The sequence below is a fragment of the Chondrus crispus genome, genomic scaffold, assembly GCF_000350225.1.
Source record: "Chondrus crispus Stackhouse genomic scaffold, scaffold_108, whole genome shotgun sequence".
NCBI classification, from domain to species: domain Eukaryota; phylum Rhodophyta; class Florideophyceae; order Gigartinales; family Gigartinaceae; genus Chondrus; species Chondrus crispus.
Genome location: NW_005178943.1, coordinates 244065 through 267289, shown reverse-complemented (window position 1 = coordinate 267289; position 23225 = coordinate 244065). Strand labels below are relative to the sequence as shown.

Genomic DNA, 23225 nt, shown 5'->3' with positions numbered 1-23225 from the left:
TTTCACGTATTCGTAACTCCACCCGAAGTTCCTCCCCCCCCCCTCCAATGTCTCGCCGCCCCCCCGCCTTCCTCTTCACCATGTCCATGTCTACCAAGCCATCCGCTTACACCCCGCCCCCCTTCGCCGCACGCCTCTCCGCCGCGGCCCCCACGCACCGCCTGCACCTCGCCATGACCCCGACCCCCATCGAGCCCTTCCCCCTCCGACAAGCCATCCCCTCACTCCCGGAGTCACTCTCCGTTCACATCAAGCGAGACGATCAGACGGGCGGCCCGACGTCCGGAAATAAGATCCGCAAGCTCGAATTCCTGCTCGCCGATGCAATGCAGAAGGGCGCCACCTCCATCATCACAGCCGGGGGGGTGCAGAGCAACCACGCTCGCGCCACAGCCGCTGCCGCGAAGAGGCTCGGATTGGACGTGCACGTCTTTTTGCGGACCAAGCACCCAGAGAGGCCAACCGAGCTACCGCCGGATGGCAACATGCTCATACATCACCTGCTTGGTGTCAATATTCACCTCGTCAGGCCCATGCCGTTCGAGACTGGCTTGCTTCCGCGCATGAAAAAGCTCAAGGAAAGATTGGAGGAAAAGGGGGAGAGGCCTTATATCATTGGCATAGGCGGATCGAATGAGATTGGCCTGTGGGGATACATCGAGTGCTTTGCGGAAATGGTAGAGCAAGGCGTGCTGGACTACTTCACGGACGTGGTCGTGCCCGTGGGATCAGGAGGAACCGCGAGCGGCCTGGCAATAGGAAATTATCTTTCTGGCGGCAAGGTGAATGTGATGGCAGTATCGGTTTGTGATGACGCCAACTATTTCTACGACCACTTGGATCAGATGCTTGGTTGTGTTGGGTTGGCCGGGGAGACGAGTGCCAGGGAGATTTTAAGGGTTGTCGAGGCGAAGGGAAGGGGATATGCGAAGAACACGGAGGAGGAATTGAGGATGGGCATGCAAGTCGCCAAGGAGACAGGCGTGCTACTGGATCCGGTGTACACGCTGAAGGGGATATACGGGATGGCGGGTGATGTGGGAGTAGGGATTGAAAATAACGCCAAGGTTTTGTTCGTGCACACGGGTGGGATTTTCGGGCTGTTTGATAGACGCGTTGAGCCGTTTTTGGATCGGGGGTTGACAAACACCTGGGTAGACACGTGAGGGTTTTGATTCTAGCGTAGTCGTCATCTCCGGAGAGTGCGTGACGCGATGCTGATCGGTGCCAAGGCTTGAGATCTGGAGCCTTGGGTTTCAAAGTTCTGGGCTGGTTTCAAAACATGGCCTTGCTGTCCCGGACGAATGCAGGGCAGAGTGAAGATAAACTTTACAAGCTGCCTTAGGAGCACTGAAACGCAGCTGTCTTTTGAGTAGCATACGTACAACGTTCTTTATGGCATTGGGGACGCAAGAAGCGTTTCACATACAATACACTCGACCTGAACGTCGATGAAAGACGGTATTATTCTGTTAGTGCCGTAGGATGATTAGATGTTGAGAACCTCGACTAACGTGGGAGATCTTTTGAACAGGTGAAGCATTCACACGCATTCCTGATAGCTAGCGACAAACTTTCTCCCGTGGACCTTCTGCAGATAGCAGATTCTCCTATCTGCGTGCGAACGTCTACGTGCAAAACGAGCATCCAACGGACGTGTATAATGCACAACCGCTCTGTCATGTGCGAAACTCGTTCCCGCGAAGGTACGGACCTTGCTTTACGTATACTGCAAAGGCGAGCAAGCTCGCAGGGTCCCTTACTACTGAATCACTCAGAAACTCCGACACGTCGAAAATGGGCACATCGCCGACCGACAATGTGACAGTAACTTTCTGCTTTCTCGCATCATTAAAGCGCGAGGATATGAACACAGCCTGTTGCGAACCGGTCAAGCACTGGGGAATTTTGGGATCGCCGAGGAGGTAAACACTGCTGCGATGCGTTTATCCGCATGATTATAAAAAAACTTAATAGACACACTCGTCGACGACAATTATACAAAATGGGGCGTCCTTTACCGCTTGGCACTTCTAGCATGGGGCTCAACATTTTCCCTTTGCTGCTTAAGATGCTGCTGTTGTTGCATCCGCTGCCGCTGCCGCGTGAGCGTTTCCGCAGCTGTAAGATTTGGTGCTGCCCCAGGTCTAGCCGCACCAGAAGCCATGCCGGCACTCATGAAATTGGCTAGAACGTGAGTTGGCAAGTGCTGCGCCATGGCAGCATTTGCGGCGATTCCTGTGTTTCCTGCCATACCAGTCACAGCATCTCTTCCCCCAGCAGCCGCCATGAGATTTCGCTGGTGTTCCGCGAGGAGCGGCTGCTGGTTCCGAAGATTCTGGTTCCGAAGATTCTGCTGAAATTGCCTCATTTGCGACTGCGTAAGAACCTGATGTCCCATCAAGCCAGCGCTACCCATGCCCGCAATGGACGAACTCGGTCCACCGGCTTGAGGCAAGCCTAGGTTTCCCTGTATGGCCCCCGGCCCCTGGGATACAAGTCCCCCACGCGCATTCGAAGCCGACAGAGCAACAGGTTGGGCCATGCTTATATTCATGTTGTCTCGCCCGGGAAGCTGGGTTTGCCTTCTTCGTGCTCTCTGCGGTTCCTGGCGTTGGAGTTGAACGTGTTGTTGGAATAGCTGTTGTTGTTGCTGCTGCAGCGCCATGTGCGAACGTTGGTGCTGCTGTGATAGCTGACTCTGCGCGCCCATCGGCTGCCCCTGAAGGGGCATATGCGTATGCGTCGCACCTTGACGAAGTGCGGCTAAGTTTTGGTGGCCAGACTGAGCTGCTTTTTGTCGTTCCCGCTGTAGGCGGTGCTGCTCCCGCACATCTGGCTGCTTCTGTTTCTGTAAAAGTATCTGTCGCGCGTTTGCGGGGGGATTTGATTGGGATAGGGCCCGTGCCTGTGCCCTCTTTGACTGTAGCGCCGCATTCTGTGCATTCGATTGCGTTTGCGATACTGCAGGCTGCCTTCCTGCAGTGATGGCGTTCTGCCGCTGCTGTAGAGCCCTGGCATGCTGCTGTTGCTGCTGTTGCTGCTGTTGATGCTGTTGTTGCTTCTGCCGCAAATGCTGTGACCACTTCAAGTCCTGCATGACATGGAACCCTTCCTTGCCTGCCAAAACTTTAAACTGATTCAAAAACTGATGCCCTTCCTCCTCGCTTCCCACTCGCACCCGAAACGCGTCCCGATTTCTGTCACCGTAAACGAAGCGAGAGATCATAATTTCAAAACCTCTTGATGGATACTTGATAAATTCGAGAACATACATCTGCCCCCCGTTCTTTGCGATAGCTGTCAGCGCTTGCTGTTTGGCAATCTGGATCCTCTCGGCGTTCTCTCGTGGCATAGTAGCTTCCGCATTCGATAAGCGCTGGAGAGTCACCTTCCCATTCTGATCTGGCAGCACGAGCCGAACTACTCGAAGATGCTCTTGTCGTGGTGGAATATTAGGCTGACCGGACCGGTTCGCAAGGCTGCGTACATTGGTCTCGTTTTTTTCTCGGTGCAATTGAAGCAGACTCTTCGGAGGTTTCAACAAACGACGTTTTTGCACAGCAGCAGGCTTGCTCATCGTAGCTGCGCCATTCTTTCCCGTCGCGGTTCGCACATCGCTATTGACAGAGCCATCACCGGATACCTTTCCACTGTTAATTGCTGCTGACAAGGATGCTGTATTCATCGTCACGGCGGTCGAATGCGACGAGGAGTCCTCCGCAACGCTGGCTCCCATCAATGCGTTTAGCAACGAAGTTTGGTGCTTCTCTGCCGCGCCAATGAGCAACAGCGCGGGCGTCGATAAGCTGGGAAGCGCAGGCCCTCCCGGAGGTCTGTGCACGCGTCTTCGCTTTGGTCTTCTCGCGATGTTAATTGCTGTCGTATTAATATGTACATTTCCCTGTTGCAACGAGCAGGCAAGCTTGGGCGTGGGATCGCAATCCACAGGCCCCGCAATTGCGGCAATGATCTTCTGCTCGACCAACATGGCGACGGTCGAATCGACATGGCGCGTCATGCTTGCCACATCGCTGTACACGGAGCTCATGTCAGGGCGTAGCAAAATCTTCTTCCGCGCCTCCGGGCGATACTTGACCACAGCACCGGGACGTATGTCGCGCAGATCGGTAACTTCGGCGATGAGACAGCCGTCGTAGTAATGGCACTGGGACGGTTCAGGCAAGTCTTCAGGTGGGGGTATGACACCGAGGTCCAGGGCCCTCAAAAAGTCTCGGCTCGCTCGGTCGTACGGATATCGTGGAAGAGTCGCGATGTTGACATTTTTCGCACTGACTGTGGCATTTATGAGCTTACTTGGTGGCGTAGCGCCCGCCTTGTTAAGGGTAGCATTATCATGCCCGGGGCTCGCCTCGCCGTTCGCCATAACAGCATTCGCCGCAACTCTGTTCGGGACGCCGTTGTTAGCATCATGGCGCGCGTATCCATCCGCGAAAAGCGTGAGGGCGATTGAAACGCGCAAGCCAGATATGCAATCCAGTGGTCTGCGCGCCGACACAAAGCGCGGGTCTGTTCTGGGCTGGGCATTGAGCGCGGCTTGCGCGTGGCCCAGGCGGTTCCATAGGCTAGCAGACGGGGATGATTGCGGGGCGGCGGGCGGGTGGACTCTGCCGTTGCCACGAGCTTGATCTGGATGCGGCTTGGCGACCGGCTTGGCGACCGGCTTGGCGGACAGGACAGGAGATGGTGTCTGAGATGGTATATTTGACGCGAGACTCGAGCAGGCTCGTCGGGGGGGAGCAGCGCGACGTGCCATGAGGCGGCGCAATCTCTCGCGCTGGAGATGGTTGATCTGAGAATTTGTAAATTGGGGGTTGGAAAGGGCATGTTGCGGGCGGGGTGGGTGCGCGACGGCATTGGGGGAGTCTTTCCTTCCGTCTTCCTCATCGTCTTGGTCGAAGGGGAGAGGAGGGCGGGGCCTCTTCTTTGGGTTGGAAGGGAATTTTGGGGGCTGAGGAAGCCCGAGATGGGAGAGCGGAGAGGTGACTGAGCGGTCCATACGGAGCCTTGTGGTGAGTCGGAGGGGAGGTGGAGACGGGGCGGTGCATCACGCGCTGTGAGCGCGGGGGAGCATGGAGGGGGAAGGTGGGGAAGGGGGAGAGTAAAGTCTGCGCTGAGGAGCAAGACAGAAGCAAGTTGGAAACACGTCCGAGGCGAAACGAAATGGCACAAACGCGCCAAGACAAACGCCGACTACCCGCCCCACCCATTACTCCATGTGTAAGACTTCCTGTTTATTCATTACTTCTCGCAGTACACGCGTACACGTCCACACGTATCAGGTGCTCATATTCGCCCGTTACACGTTGCCCCTGTGGACGGAGAATAAGAGGCCACCCGGCCATCCGCTCCCACTTCACTGCCTCTTCCTCTCCCCCATCCCCTTCCCTCCTCTCTCCCTCTACACGCTCCATGTATCTCACCACCGTCGTGTCCATGTGGCGCGCTATCCTTCTGTACACCGCCTTCGTCACCACAGGAGTCTACGCCACCCTAGGTATCTTCGCCTCCGTCCTGCACGCCGGCACGTTTCCGCGCGCAGTCCTTCTCACCTTGGCCTCGGCAATTGTAGGCCTCGCCACCGCCGCCGCCCTCGGCGCCACCCCCGCCCTCATCATCGCAGGCCTCTACTCCACCTTACCATACGACATGCCACGCTTCCACGCCGTCCTCTGGGGGTGCGGCCACGGCCTCATCATCGCCATGCTCAACGCAGGCCTATTCCATCGTCTCCTGTGATCCGCTACACGCTGTACTCATCCGAGGACTTCTCATCCTCCTGTTTTCTTCGCTTCACTGCTCGCCGCGGTCGAGGCTCGCGCTGAAAGTATCCCGCTCCCTGCAGCACCCCGAGCGACTCCAGCAGCCTTGTCGCGATCTGCGCCTCCCGCTGGGACACGTCCGCGTACGACGCTGCCCCTGCCGCGTCCATCAGGGGCGGCATTGTATTTTCTGACTTCAATCCGGCCTCCTTCCTGTATTCTTGCAATAACTCCAACGTATACTCCTCCAACAAAAGCCCTACTTACACACACACACACACACACACACACACCGTTAGTCGCGCATAACCTAAAAAAGTAACCTTCTCCCGCCGCGCACGCATTCCACCTACCAAACTCGACCTGCCGCTCCGGAGGCGCGTCACGGCCCGCCACCTCGCGCCCCAGCTTGAAGAGCCCTTCATGTGTCGCCTGAGTGCCGCGGCTCCCCTGAGGCAGCGCTTCCACCAGCTCGAGCGCCTTTTCCGCGCTTCCATTTGCATCGAACACCTCTGCCGGCCCCTGACCTCTTTTCTTCCCTTGCAACTGCTTCTTCTCGCGCAGCAGCATCCGCGAGGCCATGTGTCGCTCCGTCTCTAGTCTCGCTAGCAGCCGGATGTGCGTCGAGACGTCCGCGTCCAGCGGAAGGGCTGCGGTCCGGTCCATGTCCACAGAGTCCAGCTCAGACCAGAATGCCGCCGTGTCGCCCTCCCGGGCTTCAACAAATGATAGTAACTCGGCTGCTTCTTCAGTGTCGTAGGCACGACGAAGACGCGCTTTAAGCTCGCTAAACGATGGACGGCCGGGAGGATCCTCGCAGCCGAGGTAGCACACACTCAAGATACTTTGCTTCTGGTAGCGAAGACGGTCGCTGGATTGAGCCTCTTCTTTGGAATCTGCTCTTTCCCTCTTTGACATCATGTTGTCGCAGACACAAGTGAGGAGGTGGTGCTCACCGTTTTCTCCACTGAGAGTATGCCTTGCGACGAAATGCTTGCCCCTGGTCCGCGCAACAGCTTCTTTAAGTTGAGGCCAATGCAGCGCGCTCACTCCCAGAATGTAATGCGTCCACCTCTCTTTCTTCTTACGTTGATTGCCATGGTGAGGCTTCAGTCCCCGTGCATTCCTTTGCTGAAATCGAGTGCCTGTGGAAAGATGCACGAAGTGCTTTGGGCCAGCGGAATGCTACGTGAGGTTCTTCTCAACTTCGCGTCCGTGTACACAGTTTGTGTATGCGGGTGAAGACTCCTCCCGGGGAGTACACCCAATCACCGTAATTAATGGAGACCGCATTAATGGGGGCCTCCGGAAATTATTTTTTGTGTCAGAGTTATATTTTTCTTTTTTGTGCACAAATAATGGGCTGCTCCTGAAATCATAAAATGCATATGCACCCTTTTCCACAAAAATTGTGCAAAAAGGTGATTGTGTACTGTACTAGCGTCCTGAAAAGTTTTGTGTCAAAGTTCACCGCACTTCCTACACTATCCCGTTGTGTACCCGTAGGCTACTCCATTGGCAGTCCCATGAGCCCGAATCTAACTCCTTAGAGCATCTCCACCGCGCAGGCAAATTGTGGCCATTTCTAAAATATGGCGACTCAGGCTTGAGTTTGGTCTCCACCGCGCACATCTGCACACAAATCTGTTTCACAAATCGTATGATAAATAGGATCTGTGCCTTGACGGCACACATATTTTTTGATTTTGTGGCGCGTCACGTCACAAATCCCATTTTTTGGCAACACTCTTCTGCTTGAACGGGCTGATTTTTTGTTACTTTTAGAAGCCGAAACAGCAAGAACGCGGGAAGCCACGGGTACACCTGATCCGCCCAAAACGTCTGAGCATGCCAAATGCGCAGTGGACGGTCTATGCTCGCACTGCACATGCCCGCATCCACCCGCACGCAGACATTGTGCACGCGTTAGCACTCGTTTATTATGGGAGTCCGTGGGCGTGAATGGGGGCTAACTGAACTCGACCATCTGGCAAAGGCGTGGGTTGCGACGCGGCCGGGTTCGCTTCGGGCGGCGAGGACAAGTCTGGGTGGAAGAGGTCAGCGTCGACGACCTGGACCTCGGCTTTGTGTCCTGCTGATCGGGGTGGGGGGCGGCCCAGAAGTCGGGTCGCGGGAAGTCTGGGCGCGGATCGGGGGCGGGTGCGACGCAGTGCGCGGTGGAGACCGCGACGCGATTTGCGCAACGGCGATTTGTGGTACTTTCGCAAACGGAATGCGCAAAACGAATGCCCATGTGGGAGTCTGACAAGTGTCCAAATATAGAAACAATTTGCCTATGCGGTGGAGATGCTCTTAGTGTAGGACGACCGCTAATTCCCAGAACCACCCTCGTCAAATCGCAACGTTTCCCCTTTTCGTCCTCATCGCGTACCCTAGCCACAGTATGCCTTCGCTTATGCTGCAAATCATTATTCTGTATCATCTCATTCTCGATGGACAGCCTCGTACCTTCAGAGCCCGTCTAAATGCGAAAGGTAAACGTCACCGTGATAGACGCATATCTCGAAGAGCGCTTCTCAGTCCTACGATGGCTCCTTTCGCTTTTTTGTACGGCAGTAGATGCGATCAATCTTTAATCACGCTCACAGCGTTCGATCACCGAGCATTTATAACAATGCTAAACGCATTTGCCCCGATGTACTTGAGATACACACCGTACTCGAGCGATGGAAGGCTTCGAATCCTCCCAAATAGGCGCGACCCGAGAGGAAGACCGCGTTTACTTTCTTCTACTCAGTGCCTGGGACTCTTTCTCACATGGCATCGCACACGGGTATCAATGATGACTTTGTGTCTCCTTTTTGGGGTTACGCATTCAGTTGCTTCGCTGTACATTTGCTTCGCCCGCCGTTTGCTTTTTAAAGTTTTGCGAAATGATGATCGTGCCTCCATCAAAATACTGTCAGCTGAGGAGATTAGTTTGTTTAAACAAAGCTTTCGGGAGAAGCATTCATTGCTTCCGGATGTTTATTGCTGTGCGGATGGGTTAAAACTATATCTACAACAGGCAGGTGACTGTGTAATACAAAATATGTTTTACAATGGTTGTACACATGACCATTATGTCGGGAATGTTTTTGTCTTTGCCCCAAATGGACGGATAATAATGTGTGCTGTAAATGCTCCGGGCGCGTTTCATGATTCCACAATAGCGGAGTGGGGTGGTATTTACGAAAGACTAGGAAAAGTGTACGAGGAAACGGAGGGCAAGTGTGTGGTCGATTCTGCATTTTGCAGAGAGTTTCCTCCCTTTGTCATAAAGTCTGCGCAAGATCATCTTGGAGTAGGACAAAACGCTACTGAAATTATGAGGCTTCGGCAGGCTACCTCGTTGCGACAAGCATCAGAGTGGGGAATGCGCAGGTTTCAAGGGACGTTTCCGAGGCTTTTGGATAGGATGGTTTACGAAGAAACTGGCGAAAGAAAACTGATCTTGTTGACAATCGTTCTACTGTACAACTATCGAGCTGCAGTGGTAGGAATCAACCAAATTCTCAATGTTTACATGCCGCACCTAAGCGTTGATGCTAACTTTTTTCTTCATGAGAACGTTGGAATCTAGAGTCACGCATCGTCAGGGCGTTGCGGTAGATTTTTTTGAGATACCGTGTGCGTCATCATTAACAGAACCGCCTCCATAAAGCGATCCTGGCGTTTGTTTTCATGCTCCCGGCGAAGCATTTCTTCACGACGGTCCTCCTCCCTTCTCTTCCTCTCCTCATCCCTCTCGTCCGCCCGGCGACGCTCCTCCATTTCCCTTTGTCGGGCATCGCTCTCCCGACGCTGCTGCTCTTGTACCATAGAAAGCTTCATTATCGCGACAAGTTCATTTGCCTCAGTTGATTAAACTTTGACTCCCCTCCTTTTGTTAACGAGCACGCGCGGAGAGGGAGCAAACTCAGTAGGGCTCGGCGGCAAAATCTCGGCACCCGACCCTGGCCCTTGAGCGCCGTCACTTGGAATTTCCGATGTTCGCGGCGACAAACTTGCCGCCCCAACAGGTGTCGTACCATCCTCATCATCCTCTACGATTCCCGACAGCTCGTCCACGTCCTCGTCACCGACTCCAATATCCGCACGCTCCGTCATTCTATATCGAATACTTTTCGCTTTGCGAACATCAGCAGGCATGAGCGGGTCACCGGTTGGCATTTTTCGCCGATGTAGCGAGGCAAATTTGCGTTTGAGACTGTCCACAGAGCGCTTTTGATCTGCAAAGTATTTGTTGTGCGCGATGAGGACAGCGTCCCACTCATCGCGGCACAGGGGCAAGTACTTTTCGAGCGTGTCAAGCAAGTGCTCGATTTCGGGAGCCGAGAATCCAGAGCCACGAACAGGCGTTGGTTTGCTGGAAGATTTTCGGTTGGGAGGTTTTTGGATCCCGACAGTGGGTCCCGGCTGTGATCCAGAATAAGGGTGGGAGCCACCGTAGCCGTGGGTCACGCGAGCAGATATTCGGGGGGTCTGCGTTTGTGCGGTTTCGGTAGGGTCGCCTGGAGGATTTGAATCGAAGACAGAGGGGCAACGAGAAGGTGGAAGCGGTTCAACACGAAGGTTTGGGTTAGGGGTAGAGGGGTTGGGTGATGGAGATGGGGGTGAAGCGGAGGGGGATTGTGCCATGGTGGGAGAAAGGGATCGAGGTAGAGAGAATTGTGTGACGGAGATGGGGATGAAGGGTAGAGGGATTCTGTCATGCCACGAGGAAGCTTCGCTAGGGATCGACCTACCTCAACGGCGGGAAATCGGCGGGTGAAATATGTGTTTGTGCTTTTGGCTGTGGACACAAATCGTCTTCCAAGGGGGTTCACATCAGCAGAAGGTGATGCGCACAAAACAGCAATTTGTGCAAAAAGGATCGTATCAAATTGGGTGTTTGTGATTTCAGGAGCATCCCAATGAGTTTTGCCACAGAAATGCTTGCGCACATAATTTGCGTCCTGTAGTATTGTAACCTGGATGTCAATTACACGTTAGTCTTCTGTATCGAGGTGCGCTTCCGACGTCCGGAAGTGTAGACGGGATGCTCGAAACTCGACGACCGAGAAAAGGAGAGCGGAGGCGAATTGTTACGAAACACAAAACAAGATGATACGACACACGCGCACCGCCGGGAAGCGCCGGCGACGGGAAAGTCTTTATGTATAAAGTACGGGAAACAACTACAGAAAATTCAATAAAAAACAACAACAATTGCAAGCGAGCATCACGTGGTGTGGCAAATTACGCCACGTAATGTAGAAGGGACATGAGGCCAGATCCTGATCGCCCCGACTTATAACATTCCATCATCTTTATCCAGAGCTTGCCTTTGTACGGAATATCCATTGCTTAATAGGAGTATTGTCGACTCCATTAAGCAATATGTTCTCAAGAGCCTGATTGGGCTTACCCTTAGTGAGTCCATCAGCTGGATTGTGCTGTGATCCTACGAGCCCAACATGAGATATTTCTTCGCGTTTGTAGGCTTCCTGTAAAGTTCTTAGATCAATTAACCTTCTCTCGGATGTTGAAGATGATTTTGTCAATACGTCAAACATGGCCTTCGATTCAGTAAACATGTGAAGAGGAACCTCCATTTTGAATACAGTCTGTAAGTCACACTTCAGCATGTAAGCCCTCTCGAAACCTTCTGCCAATGCGTAGACCTCTCCTCCGAGTACAAACCGAACAACTCTCTTACACCTCTTACTGGAGGAATCCAGAATATGGCACGCATTCCTGCGATCGCATAGCGAGATTATGAAACCCATCTGCGCAAACAGGTCTTCATTGTTCGCAAACGAAGAGTCTGCGTACGTTCGAAGATGAAGAGTTTCCTTCCTCAGTGGACAATATACCATACGTCTGTCAGCAGAATCCTTCACGGCTGCGATACCCTTATTGAGCTCACGTATCTTCTGAACTGAAAATTTAGGTTCTGTAACCTGCGCTGCGCGGTTGATAATGAAAGCCATATCAGGGCGTGTTACTCCGATCCATGACACCATCGCACGGTAAGAACTAAAATAGTCAAAGCTGCAATCCATTGGGATGGGCTTAAGCTTTGATATGTAATCGGTCTGACTGACTGAGAAAACGTTATCATCTAGAGACTTTAAGTGCATCCCGGAGAAATTGAAATGATCCCATTCGCACGGCTTTGACTCAAAGCGTTTAGCTGTCTCCTCCGTGAGCTTCCTCATTTCGTCATTACCGTCCATAGCCTTATCATCGACATATATAGCCATGAGCCCATCGAAATCTTCGTCGTTCGGCTTCAGATAAAGAGCCGGGTCTCCAACCAGCGGTACCAACTTGAGATCCTTCCTCGGGTGATCATGTATGGTAACATTCCAGTATTCTCCGGTATCTGGAACACCATAAATAGGTTTTTCAGTTTCAGGATCTCATTGTCTCTCAAAGCAAAGAATTTCCGATGATGCGCCTTTGGAAGCAGGTATATATCCCTTTTCAACTCGTGTTCATTTTGCAAGTAAACCTGACCTGACGAACGTCGTCTGCAAATATTCTAAAGCCCTTGATCGCTGCGACCGATACCAAAGTGCGAGTTGAGCTGGCTCGAAGCGTAGAAACGTTATGGACAACGAAACCCGTCTCTTTGTCTTTGTGACCTTCGGCTACATACCAAGCCTTTTCTGTCACACTGGGCGTACCGTAGTTCTTATATGCAAGGACAAAGCGGCCTCCCAAAACATTTGCATCTTCCGGAACTCCATCTCGGCTGGTGATATCCCAAATGTCTCGTTTGTTAATGCCTTCCATCTCTTCCGCTTTGGCCACATCGAACGCAGGTCCCTTGCCGCGGGAGTAGTTGGGAGCCAATACTTTCGTGATGTTGATTTGGGCGGAATTATCCACAAGCCAGTCTTCACGGAAAGATTGGTCCAATCGCAACTCCTCTAAGTCCTGTATATCTTTCTGCATCTCGTCGTCTCTAAGGTCAGTAAGGGTTTCTTCCAGCCATTAATAACATCGCCATCGTCCAGAGGACTTCGCAAGCTTGTGGGTAATGGGTGTTCTCCGGAATGGCGTTGCGATTCCTGCTCTGATGGGGTTGTAAGATGTACCACCTGCCGGGGGTCATCTCTAGTGCTGTGTCTGTCTGCAGAGACTTCGGCAGTTCCATCAACTTCATTAGTAGGCTCATCAATTGGGGATGGTTTGTGGTACAGTTTCACTTTGTCGACAGAGTACTTTGATTGTCTCCCATTGACGTCAAGGTGGCACACCTTGCCATTTACGTCTAGCACAGTGAAAGGACCAGTTCAGCTATTGATGGGCTTCTCCCTGTAAACAAGAACATCGGAACCAATCTTGACGTTCTCAAACGAGAAAACGGCTCCTGGGGCATTACTTTTCAACGCCAACTTAAGCTTAGACTTCGCAATAAGTGTACTCATATCCGACCTTGCAGCGGCCATGGCTTTCATCCTCTGCACTTCCGTCGGAAGCTCCGTGGGGGCGAACGGAATACGCGGGAGAATACCAAAAACCAGTAAGGTGGGCACTAGCCCGTTGGGTCCAGCCGTATCTGTAGTACAACTGCGCGAAGGCAACAGCACCACCGCTGCCGCCCCGGGATACAGTACGATGAGCTGTAAGCGCGAGAAGAACTGTAAGGAGTTGTATTTACAGCATACGGCCGGTGCGAGTACAGTAGTACCACGCTGGTCACACGTGTAGGATCCGAACGGTAAGTAATTAGTAATTAGTAGTTAATGGCACAAATTAGCCAATTTAGCACAGTAGCTGGTATACAGTATGTAACAGCTACTGTAGCGAGACAGGTGTCGTGGCGTCCTACTTAGCGGTTAAGACCGGGGGCACCTGCCCCGCTCCAGTAAACAGGGGGCAGACTCGCCTCCCTTCCCTTTACGGCTAATTGCTATCCCGTTCCGGTTTCCTTTTTAGTCTCAGGCTTCTAACCCGTGACCGGCCGTCCGGATCTAACACTACCGACCGGCTGCGCGTCACCGGCCACGTGAGCCTTCCCTCTTATCGAGTCCATCCGTACGGTCTGCGTTCGCGCGTGGGTTACCCAGCGGCGCGCGCTCCCTTACCTCTAACCCCCCTCGTGTCGGAGTGGTCGGGGCGAAGGTAGTATACCAAATTTTGGTAGTCTTGTGGAGCGGATAACTACAAGAGGTTGAGCCCGCACTGGATCGCCAGCGCGAGCAATTACCGATCGGATTGAAAGAGGTCGAAAAGCACCGCGTCGATCGCCAGTGATCATCGACGATGAACCGTGCGGATTCCGCCGGAGAAGATACCGCCTACGGGCGAGCAAGTACCCGCAGTGGTAGAGGCGCACAGCGCCCCCGGATCGACAATCCGGAAGTCCTGTTACGCCCGCCGTCTACCAGGGGCCAGAAGACCCCTTCAGTTTCGGACACCACCGCCGGGCTACTGGCTGGTGGGGGAAACCGCGTACAAGTACTGTACGACGCGTTACTCTCGCGACTACAAACCTGGATGGAGAATTTCCTTGCTGAGGAACTACCTCAGGTCGTCCAGGTTTGCCTCGACCGAACGGCACCAAGACTGGTGGCGGAGCATGCGAACACCGGGCTCGGCGCCCTGCTGGACGAGAAGATCGCCGCCCTCGTACGCGACGAGGTGGTGGCAGCGCTCGCCGCGGAAGAGGACGAATCTCCGACCGCATTGACTCTAAAGGGAGCTATTAGCTCCGCGGTGGCCATCCGTCTGGCCACGACATTTACCGAAAGGGGACGGGCGGTACCGCCGCCGGCGCCGCGCCGTGAAACCGTTCCGGACTCAAGCATTAATATCGCTGATCCGATCGGCGCAGTACCCGGGATTGATAGAATGGACCCTCACCCGGAGGGCACAGCCATCTATCTCCCAACCGTTCACGGTGCTACAGGGAGGACCACAAAAAATGTCCTCTCCATACTCGCCGGTACGAGCAACCCCCGCGGGACAGAACACCGCCTGGGGCTCCCCGAGACAGATAATCGGGACCCGTACCGGTTGAGCAGAAGACGTGCACCCGGCACGCACAGGACTGAAGCGGAATACACCCGGTATTCCGACGCAGAACACCCCTGTCACAGGACGCATGAAGACCGCGAGGGACGCCGCTGGCGATACCGCGATAACCGCGAGGCACGCTACGGGCGATACCGCGATGCTGAAGGGGGAGGATACCCCTCCGATGATGACCTATCCGGTTCGGAAGACTCTCGCAGGCGGGGCCACAGGGCACGCCGCGACAGGAGCCGAGACTGGCACCGACACGACCCGTCCGACTCGGAAGACTACCACACCGAGTCGGATGAGGAGCGTCGTCGCTCGGGCAGACACCGCCGGGCTGCCCCGAAGAACGACGAGCGACGGCCCACGCTAATCAGGCCCCTCAATGACCTGTTTACTAAGGCCGTCAACTACAAGACCTACCGCCTGGAACAGCGTAGCTCGCGCTACGACTCTACAGTAGCGCGTCACATTAACCGTTACCGGAAGAAACTGGACGTGCAGATGAGGTCCCACACGTTCAGTGGTCAAGATCCGATTGCGGTATTGGGATTCCTCGCACGCCTCAAGATGGCGCGCGACCACAACGGGATTACCGAAGGAGCCGCCGTGTGGTGCTTCCAATTCTACCTGACCGGGCAGGCTCACGCCTTATTCCAGTCCCGTCTCAATGGAAATACCATGGCGGTTGACGTGGAGCGGCGCGAGCTGCTCCGGACATACCAGCAGGTGGTCAACTTTCTGTTGCGCACCTATGCTACCGACGAGGTAATTTCCGAAGCGGTTGAGGACGTGACCTCCTTCCTTCAGAGTTCAAACATGACGGAGGAGGTCTACAGTAACCACCTCTGGGACAAGGCACTCCGCTGCGGTACGGTATTCTCCGACAGGCGGTTGAAGTCCCTGTTCGTCGAGGGGTTACTGCCCTCCACGTGCGCACAGGTTCGTAATTACCTCGCCACGCATCGGGATGTGGACTACCAATCCGTCGCTCGCTATGCGCAAGCGATCGGGGAAACCAATCGGGCTTCCCGTCGACAGGGGATGTCAGCCATGGCGCATCGAGAACCGCCGGGCAGCCAGAGGATTCGACCGCGCTGCAAGGACGAGGCCCGTGCTGTCGGTTGAGTCGGCATCCAACATCCCGACGGCCGGGGGATTTGCTGAAGAAGCAATCCTGGCCGTGACGGACCAAACCACCACGCCAACCCCGATGAGCTCGCCACGGACGAGTTATTATCCGTCGCCGGCAGCCTCGACGGCGAGCGCCCTGGTTCTTCCCGCCAACCCTGGCGACGTTCGCACGGGACCGTACGGGAGACAAGTACACGATACACGCGTCCGGTTCTCCGGCGGGAGGTTCCCCGGATCGCCATCGTGCCGGTTCTGCCTCGACACCACGCACCGACAAGAAGAGTGCCCCGTCGTTGCCGATGCGGGCCTACGAGCCAAGCTTCTTGAGGCAAGAGAGGCCAACTACCAGAAGCTACGCATCCGGCAAGGCCTCCGCCCGGGATCCCCGTTCAACAGCCAGGGGCCGTCCGCTTGGCAAAACCAGCGTCAAACGGACCCCGCGGGCGTCAACGTGGTCGAGGAACCGCGCCACGACCATGCCGAAGACCACGTGGGGCAAGCCGGGGGTGAAACCCGCGAGGGCTTGCTGCTGACGGGGGAAGCCGGGGAGGACGCGTAGAGGCGACGACGTCTCTCCTCGTGCCCAGTCTCAGAAGCTTAGGCACCCCCGATCCGGCTGCGCCAGTGGAAGCGCAGCCGGGGAACTGAACGGAAGCCCAGGCCATCTGCTTTTTCAAGAAGCAGAATTACAAAATCTCCGCGACGGTTGGTCAGAATCAGGCGTTGATGGTCGCCATCACGCCAGTGCTTGGCTCAGGAGCCGGCCCGAACCTCATCCATTTACGGTGTGTCGCCGAATCGTGGCGACCATCGATAAAACCGGTTCGGAGCCCAGCGCTCATCGACGCGTCAAACTGCGCGATGAAGGCACTAGGGGAAATCCCCCTGCTCGTCCGAATCGGTGAGTTTGTGGCGCGCGTCCCGTTCCTTGTAGTCATGAGCCTCGCCGTGGACTGTATCCTCGGTACGACTTTCCTGGATCGCCACGTCAAGGTGATCCTCCCACCGCAACGGAAGGTCGTGTTACACGACCCGCCACCCGTGGCGTTGTTAGGAACAACCCCCTCGAGGCACGACCTCAAGATGGCCTCAAGGAGCACCGCACAACAACTACCGCCGTCGGATAAAACCGAACGGAAGCAGGTGGCGTTCCCCGCCAACACACCGTCATGGAAGATCCGCCTCGTCAGAGGGGTGACAATTTCCCAGATGACGCAGGCCATGGTGAGGGTCGCCACGCCGGTGGGGGGGCTATGTTTTTTACAGAACTTCCCAAAAACCGCGCTCAAGAATTTGACCCTCATGGCACAGGGGGTCATGGTTGTTGTCCCCGAAAACCGTTCTCGGTAATGCTCAGCAATTTTAGGCACCGCTCGGTTCACATCCCGAAGCATACCGTAGTCGGACTGGCTCTTCCGTCGCCCACTCACATCCCGACCCTTGGCGACTCGGCCGCGGAAGCGGCCGAAGCTAAAGAAGGGGGGGGGATATTTAATTCCAACCTCTCAACCGCAAACGATGCCGCGGAAGAAGCCCCCGACACCCGTACGGATAAGGGCGGGGCTGAACAAGCCACGCCGCCCAAGGCGCCCCTCGGGGCGGCTGGAACGGATAAACCCGAAGACACCGCTGCCTCTGAGGAGGACCCCAACGCCTGGCAAGAGGACGTCCACATCGGTGCCGAGGACGAGGAGGTACGCTCGGATGTCCTCGAGGTACTGTTCGAATTCAAGGGGATGTGGAACGGCCAGCTGGGAAAAATCGGGGCCACGAAGCACCGCAATGAGCTCAAGCCCGGTGCTCGCCCTATTTACCAGGCGCCTTACCGCGCCGGACCAACCGCACGGGAAAAAGAGAAAACGGAGATTGACCGCATGCCCCGGGGAGGGGTAATCGAACCCGCCACGGCCGAATGGGCAAGCCCCGTGGTATTCGTCCCTAAAAAGGATAGTACCATGCGGTTCTGTGTCGACTACAGAAAGCTCAACGCAGTCACCGTTCGGGATTCCTATCCGTTTCCGAGGATGGACGAGTGCATCGATTCCCTCAGCGACGCTATTGTCTTTACCACTCTGGAGTGCAACAGCGGGTATTGGCAAGTAGAAATCGCCGAGGATGACCGCGACAAGACGACGTTCGCATCGCACTGCGGGTTGTGCCGTTTTCTCCGCATGCCGTTAGGTTTGAAGAATGCCCCCGCTACCTTCCAGCGGGCCGTCGACATTATACTGTCGCGGGTAAAATGGGAAACCGCACTGGTCTACCTGGATGATGTGATCACCTACTCCAAGACCGTAACGGAACACGTCGCGCACGTCCGCGAGGTTCTACGCCTACTGCGGGACGCGGGCGTGTCGCTGAAGCTGTCGAAGTGCGCCTTCTTCGACACCTCGGTCACCTACCTGAGGCACGTGATCCGACCAGGTAGGTTAGAGGTCCAGCGCCGCCACGTGGTCGCCATCGAGCGCGCTCGACCTCCCCAGAACCAGACGGAATTGCGATCCTTCTTAGGATGTGCAACGTGTACCGTCGGTTCGTGAAGGGCTTCGCGAAAATAGCCGCTCCGCTAAACCGGAAGACGGGGAAGAATCAACCCTTCGAGTTCGAGGTTCTTTCCGATGAGGAATACGAGGCATTTGTGGAACTCAAGAAGCGCCTCCTGTCCCCGCCGATCCTCTCTCTACCCCGTTACGGAAAGAAATACACCCTGGATACGGACGCTTGCGCGTACCAGGTCGGCTGTGCCCTATTACAGGAGCAGCCGAGCGGGGACCGCCTACCGATCGGGTATTGGAGTAGGGCTCTAACCGACGCCGAGAAAAATTACATCACCACCGAGAAAGAATGCCTTGCTATCGTGTGGAGCATCCTCACGCTTCGACCATATCTGTATGGGAAACGTTCGACCTCCGTACGGATCACGAGGCCGTTCGATGGGTCCTCAACCTGGCGGATAGCTCCGGCCGGCTAGCGCGCTGGCGTCTCCGCCTAGACGAGTACGACTACGACGTACAGTACCGACTGGGGATTAAGCACCAACTCGCGGATGGTGTATCACGCCTCCTAGTTGACTGCGCAACCTCCGAACCGGTTGACGACGAGGTCCCGTGTTTCGCGGTACAATGGCAAGAGGAGGATCATAACCCCCGCCAAAGTACCGTACACTGGGAGACCCCCGTCGACCCGGGGAGAGCTGAGCATGCGTTCGCAGTTATATCCGAAGAACGCGACGTCTCATCCGTAACGGTGGAAGAGTTCCTTCAGGAACAGGCCGAGGACTCCTTCTGTAGGGCGGCCGCCGAGATCGTGGGGAACCCGGACTCGCGCTACGACGTTGACCGATACGGGTTCCTCGTACGCAAGTCCCCCCTCGATGGGACCCTGCAGCTGGTTGTACCGAAACGGCTCAAGGCAAAGATATTGTACCTCGCCCATCATCCCCGCCTGGCAGGACAGCCGGGCGGTACGAGGATGTATTGTACCCTCCGGCGGGAAAATTATTGGCCTCATATGGCCAACGACGCCTTCAGTACCGTACGGAATTGCGCAACATGCGCCGCCAGCCGGGGAACCCTGATGCGGCACCAGAAAGACCTCAAGCTATTCCCCGCGGCAGGGCCGCTGGATTTCGTCGCCATGGACCTGCTAGGTCCTTTACCGAAGACGGCGCACGGGAATCGCCACGTGCTCCTCATGACTGACCGGTTCACCAAGCTGACGCGCAGTATCCCGTTACGGACCACCACCGCGTCGGTCGTGGCAAACGCCTTCCTGGACAATTGGGGATATGTATACGGCGCACCTCGTCACGTGCTAACTGATAACCGACCACAATTTGCGGCCAAGTTCTTCGACGCAATGTGCGCCTTGCCGGGAGTGAGGCACTACCTGACTACCGCCTATCACCCCCAGACAAATGGGCAAACCGAACGGTTCCACCGCACCCTGGTGCAGCGCCTCCGACACTATGTCAAGGAGCATCAGAGGGACTGGGACGAGTACATCCAGCCCCTGACCTTCGCGTATAACACGCAGGTCCACCGATCGACGGAGACAACCCCGTTCGATCTGGTGCTGACGCGACCACCGTCCGGTTTGGCACTTCCTGGTGCTGTACCACAGGACGCCGGATCCCACACGGAAGACCCGCGGACCCCGGTACAGTACAAGCGCGCGACTTTGCGGAAGCTCCGAGATGCCCTCGAGCGCACGCGGGTGAAACTAACCCCGGCGCAGAGGAGGTACAAAACCGACTTCGATAAGAAGGTGCGCTTCTGTCCGGTCATCGCGGTGGGAGACTTTGTCTACGTGGACCGTCCACTGCGGCCGTTGACGAGCGCCGAAAGGGGAGACCTGCCAAGCGACGGAGGAGGACCCTCCGTCAAGCTCTTACCGAAAACGGAAGGCCCGTTTCGGGTCCGATCCGCTACGGAGGCCACAGTGGTCGTCGGCCAAGACGGGGTCTCGGACAGCGTGACCATCGATCGGGTAACTAAGATGCCGCGGGGACCCCACGACCCTACTGTGGCCGCATCGACAACGGACCCGCCGGCGGGAACACCCGATCCGCCAGCGGAATACGTGGTTGACCACATGGTCGCCCACCGGGAGACCCGCAGCGGCAGCCAGTACAAGGTCCGCTGGTATGGTTATACCCCAGCAGACGATACCTGGGAACCCGCCGAAGGCCTCCCGCAACCCTTCATCGACCGCATCTGGCGCGCACGGGCAACCGCGCGCCACCGCTAAAACAGCACCGGACAGACCCGGCGCGGATGGAACGGACCGGCCGGCGGGGCGAACCGACGCGGCGATGGCCAAGGAAACCCTCGAGCGGGCTACGTCTCACTCCCCTCTCGGTGGATAAAATTGTAGCCCTCTTCCGAGTCCGGGTTAGCACCCGGGGGACAAGACCGAACGGGGTGATACCGACGCGGAAATACTGTCAAGGCGAGCCCTCGTCGGCGGCTCAAGAGCGGGGTGAACCGCAACCGAACCGGTAACAGAGCCAGGATCCTGGTCTGTGTGGCCCTCAGAGCACGAGCGGCGGCTCCAAATACGACCGCTTTCGGAGACTGCCCAATTGGAGCTCGTCAAATCACCAAAAAGCCACCCGCCGCACAGGAATTCTTGGCATAATGTTCTGGGAAAATAACGCCGAATTTACCGCAAACCCCCTGGTGGGGATGAGCTCCTCGTGCTGCGTAGGGACGGGAAACCACCTCCGCAGCACCACGCCGCACCAACCGCGAGGTCACCCATCGCGGGCCGCCGGGCGCACCGGCCGCTCACACCGACAGGAAAATTCTAGGAGACCGGTACCGACCCCTCCAACGATGTCCGCTGGTTGGCTACAACCCCGCGGACTACATATAGGAACTGACCGAAGGCCTCCCGTAAGCGGTAATCTACTGTTACTGGCGCGCACATGCTACTGTGCGCCACCGGCGAACCCGACCGGATAGGCCCGGTGCGGATAGACTCGCTGCACCGTTGGAATGACCCGGTTCACCGGTTTTTAATTCAACCCTCGGATGGGCTACATTTTCCCCTCTCAAAGGGTGGGAAAAAATCGTAGCACCCACCCGTTAACGGCATTGCACTCCCCGGGTTCGCCCGCGTCCGGAGGTCCCAAGACGGAAAACCCGACATTGGGAACGCCCAGGTGGATTTGAAAACCGGAACTGTAAAACGCTGTTTCTGCTCGTCTTTTACAGTTTCCTTTTGTTTCCAAATCGGGGCCTCCGCGGAAAGTGACAATGGCAGGACTTACCGACAGGTTTTGGACGAACGGCAGAGCGTACCGCCGCCGGAAGCTCCCCGCTGACCGCACGGACATGCTGGGGGTCACACACGCCGCTGTCTGGAGGGTGAACGAGCGCCGTTTTTGGAAAAACGGCCAGACCTCCGGGCGGGTGGGGGAAAATCGCTTCTTTGGCGCCGGTTTGATGATGCCCGGCCCCGGGGGAAGACGCCCCACCGCAACGGCAAGCCTATCCGGACGGTTGGAGATACAGCGGGTCCGTCTGCTGTACCTGTAAACCCGAGTTCCCGCTCGGTTTTTCAAGGGAACACTGTACGGGAAGAAGGGCTACGATTTCCCCTCTAGAAGGGCGAATAAAAATCCTGGCTCATATCCGAGAACGGTGCCAGACTCCTGAGGTCGTCGTGGACCTGGGAGTTTTTGGAAACAGAAACGGTTTTATGCCGTTTCTGACTGTTTTTACAGTTTCTATTAGTTTCCAAATAGGAACCGTTCGGGAAATTGTCTACGGTGCGGTTTTCGCTCGTGTTTTGGCCGACAGAGGTACCGCACGCACCGGGAAAGGTGTGGGACGTACCGCTGCGGGGCGGGACGTACCGCTGCGGGGCTGGCGGCGGCGTACCCGCGGGGTTTTGGAGGAAATGGAAGGGGAATTCTGGGAAAAGTGGCCAACCCTCCCGGAGGTCCTGGAAAACTGCTTCTTTGCGCCGGTTATTCGATGCCCGGCGCAGGCGGAAGCCGCCCAATCCAAATGGTGGCGTACCGCAGATGGAACCGGGAACCGCAGGAGCGCTGAACTCCTCCGCGCGGGTCGGGAGATGACCGCCGCTGCGGGTGTGCATGCGGGTTTGAGGACTCGAGGAAGGTAACTACTATACGGCGGCGTCTCCGCGGCCGACGCATGGTCTCCGTTCGGGATAGAAGACCGTCACAGCTGGCACGGATTTTAGTCCGCCGCGACGGGAACGTGTCGCGAATGCGAAGTAAAGAATGGAGTCTGTAGTACAACGGCGCGAAGGCAACGGCACCACCGCTGCCGCCCCGGGATACAGTACGATGGGCTGTAAGCGCGAGAAGAACTGTAAGGAGTTGTATTTACAGCATACGGCCGGTGCGGAGTACAGTAGTACCCCGCTGATCACACGTGTAGGATCCGAACGGTAAGTAACTAGTAATTAGTAGCTAATAGCACAAATTAGCCAATTTAGCACAGTAGCTCGTATACAGTATGTAACAGCTACTGTAGCGAGACAGGTGTCGTGGCGTCCTACTTAGCGGTTAAGACCGGGGGCACCTGCCCCGTTCCAGTAAACGGGGGGCAGACTCGCCTCCCTTCCCTTTACGGCTAATTGCTATCCCGTTCCGGTTTCCATTTTAGTCTCAGGCTTCTAACCCGTGGCCGGCCGTCTGGATCTAACACTACCGACCGGCTGCGCGTCACCGGCCACGTGAGCCTTCCCTCTTATCGAGTCCATCCGTACGGTCTGCGTTCGCACGTGGGTTACCCAGCGGCGTGCGCTCCCTTACCT

The 23225-nt window shown here is 56.0% G+C and overlaps 3 protein-coding genes; 1 reads left to right on the top strand and 2 right to left on the bottom strand.

Moving 5' to 3' along the window:
- Positions 1-1999: 1999 nt before the first annotated feature.
- CHC_T00001683001 (hypothetical protein) lies at positions 2000-4051 on the bottom strand. XM_005712634.1 is given in 2 exon segments: positions 2000-2017; positions 2018-4051. 1 exon segment carries the CDS (start codon positions 4049-4051, stop codon positions 2018-2020), a length of 2034 nt encoding a protein of 677 aa, XP_005712691.1. The 3' UTR covers positions 2000-2017.
- Positions 4052-5234: 1183 nt separating this feature from the next.
- CHC_T00001682001 (hypothetical protein) lies at positions 5235-6701 on the bottom strand. XM_005712633.1 is given in 2 exon segments: positions 5235-5792; positions 5793-6701. The coding sequence occupies 1 exon segment, from the start codon at positions 6699-6701 to the stop codon at positions 5793-5795; it is 909 nt and encodes a 302-aa protein (XP_005712690.1). The 3' UTR covers positions 5235-5792.
- A 57-nt stretch (positions 6702-6758) lies between these two features.
- On the top strand, positions 6759-7025 carry CHC_T00001681001 (hypothetical protein). The gene has a single exon (XM_005712632.1). It carries the CDS (start codon positions 6759-6761, stop codon positions 7023-7025), a length of 267 nt encoding a protein of 88 aa, XP_005712689.1.
- Positions 7026-23225: the final 16200 nt, after the last annotated feature.

What these genes read in the sequence shown, in the direction of transcription:
- CHC_T00001682001 (XM_005712633.1), bottom strand. Translation starts at nt 6,701, where the DNA reads ATGTCAAAGAGGGAAAGAGCAGATTCCAAAGAAGAGGCTCAATCCAGC.
- CHC_T00001683001 (XM_005712634.1), bottom strand. Translation starts at nt 4,051, where the DNA reads ATGAGCTCCGTGTACAGCGATGTGGCAAGCATGACGCGCCATGTCGAT.
- CHC_T00001681001 (XM_005712632.1), top strand. Translation starts at nt 6,759, where the DNA reads ATGCCTTGCGACGAAATGCTTGCCCCTGGTCCGCGCAACAGCTTCTTT.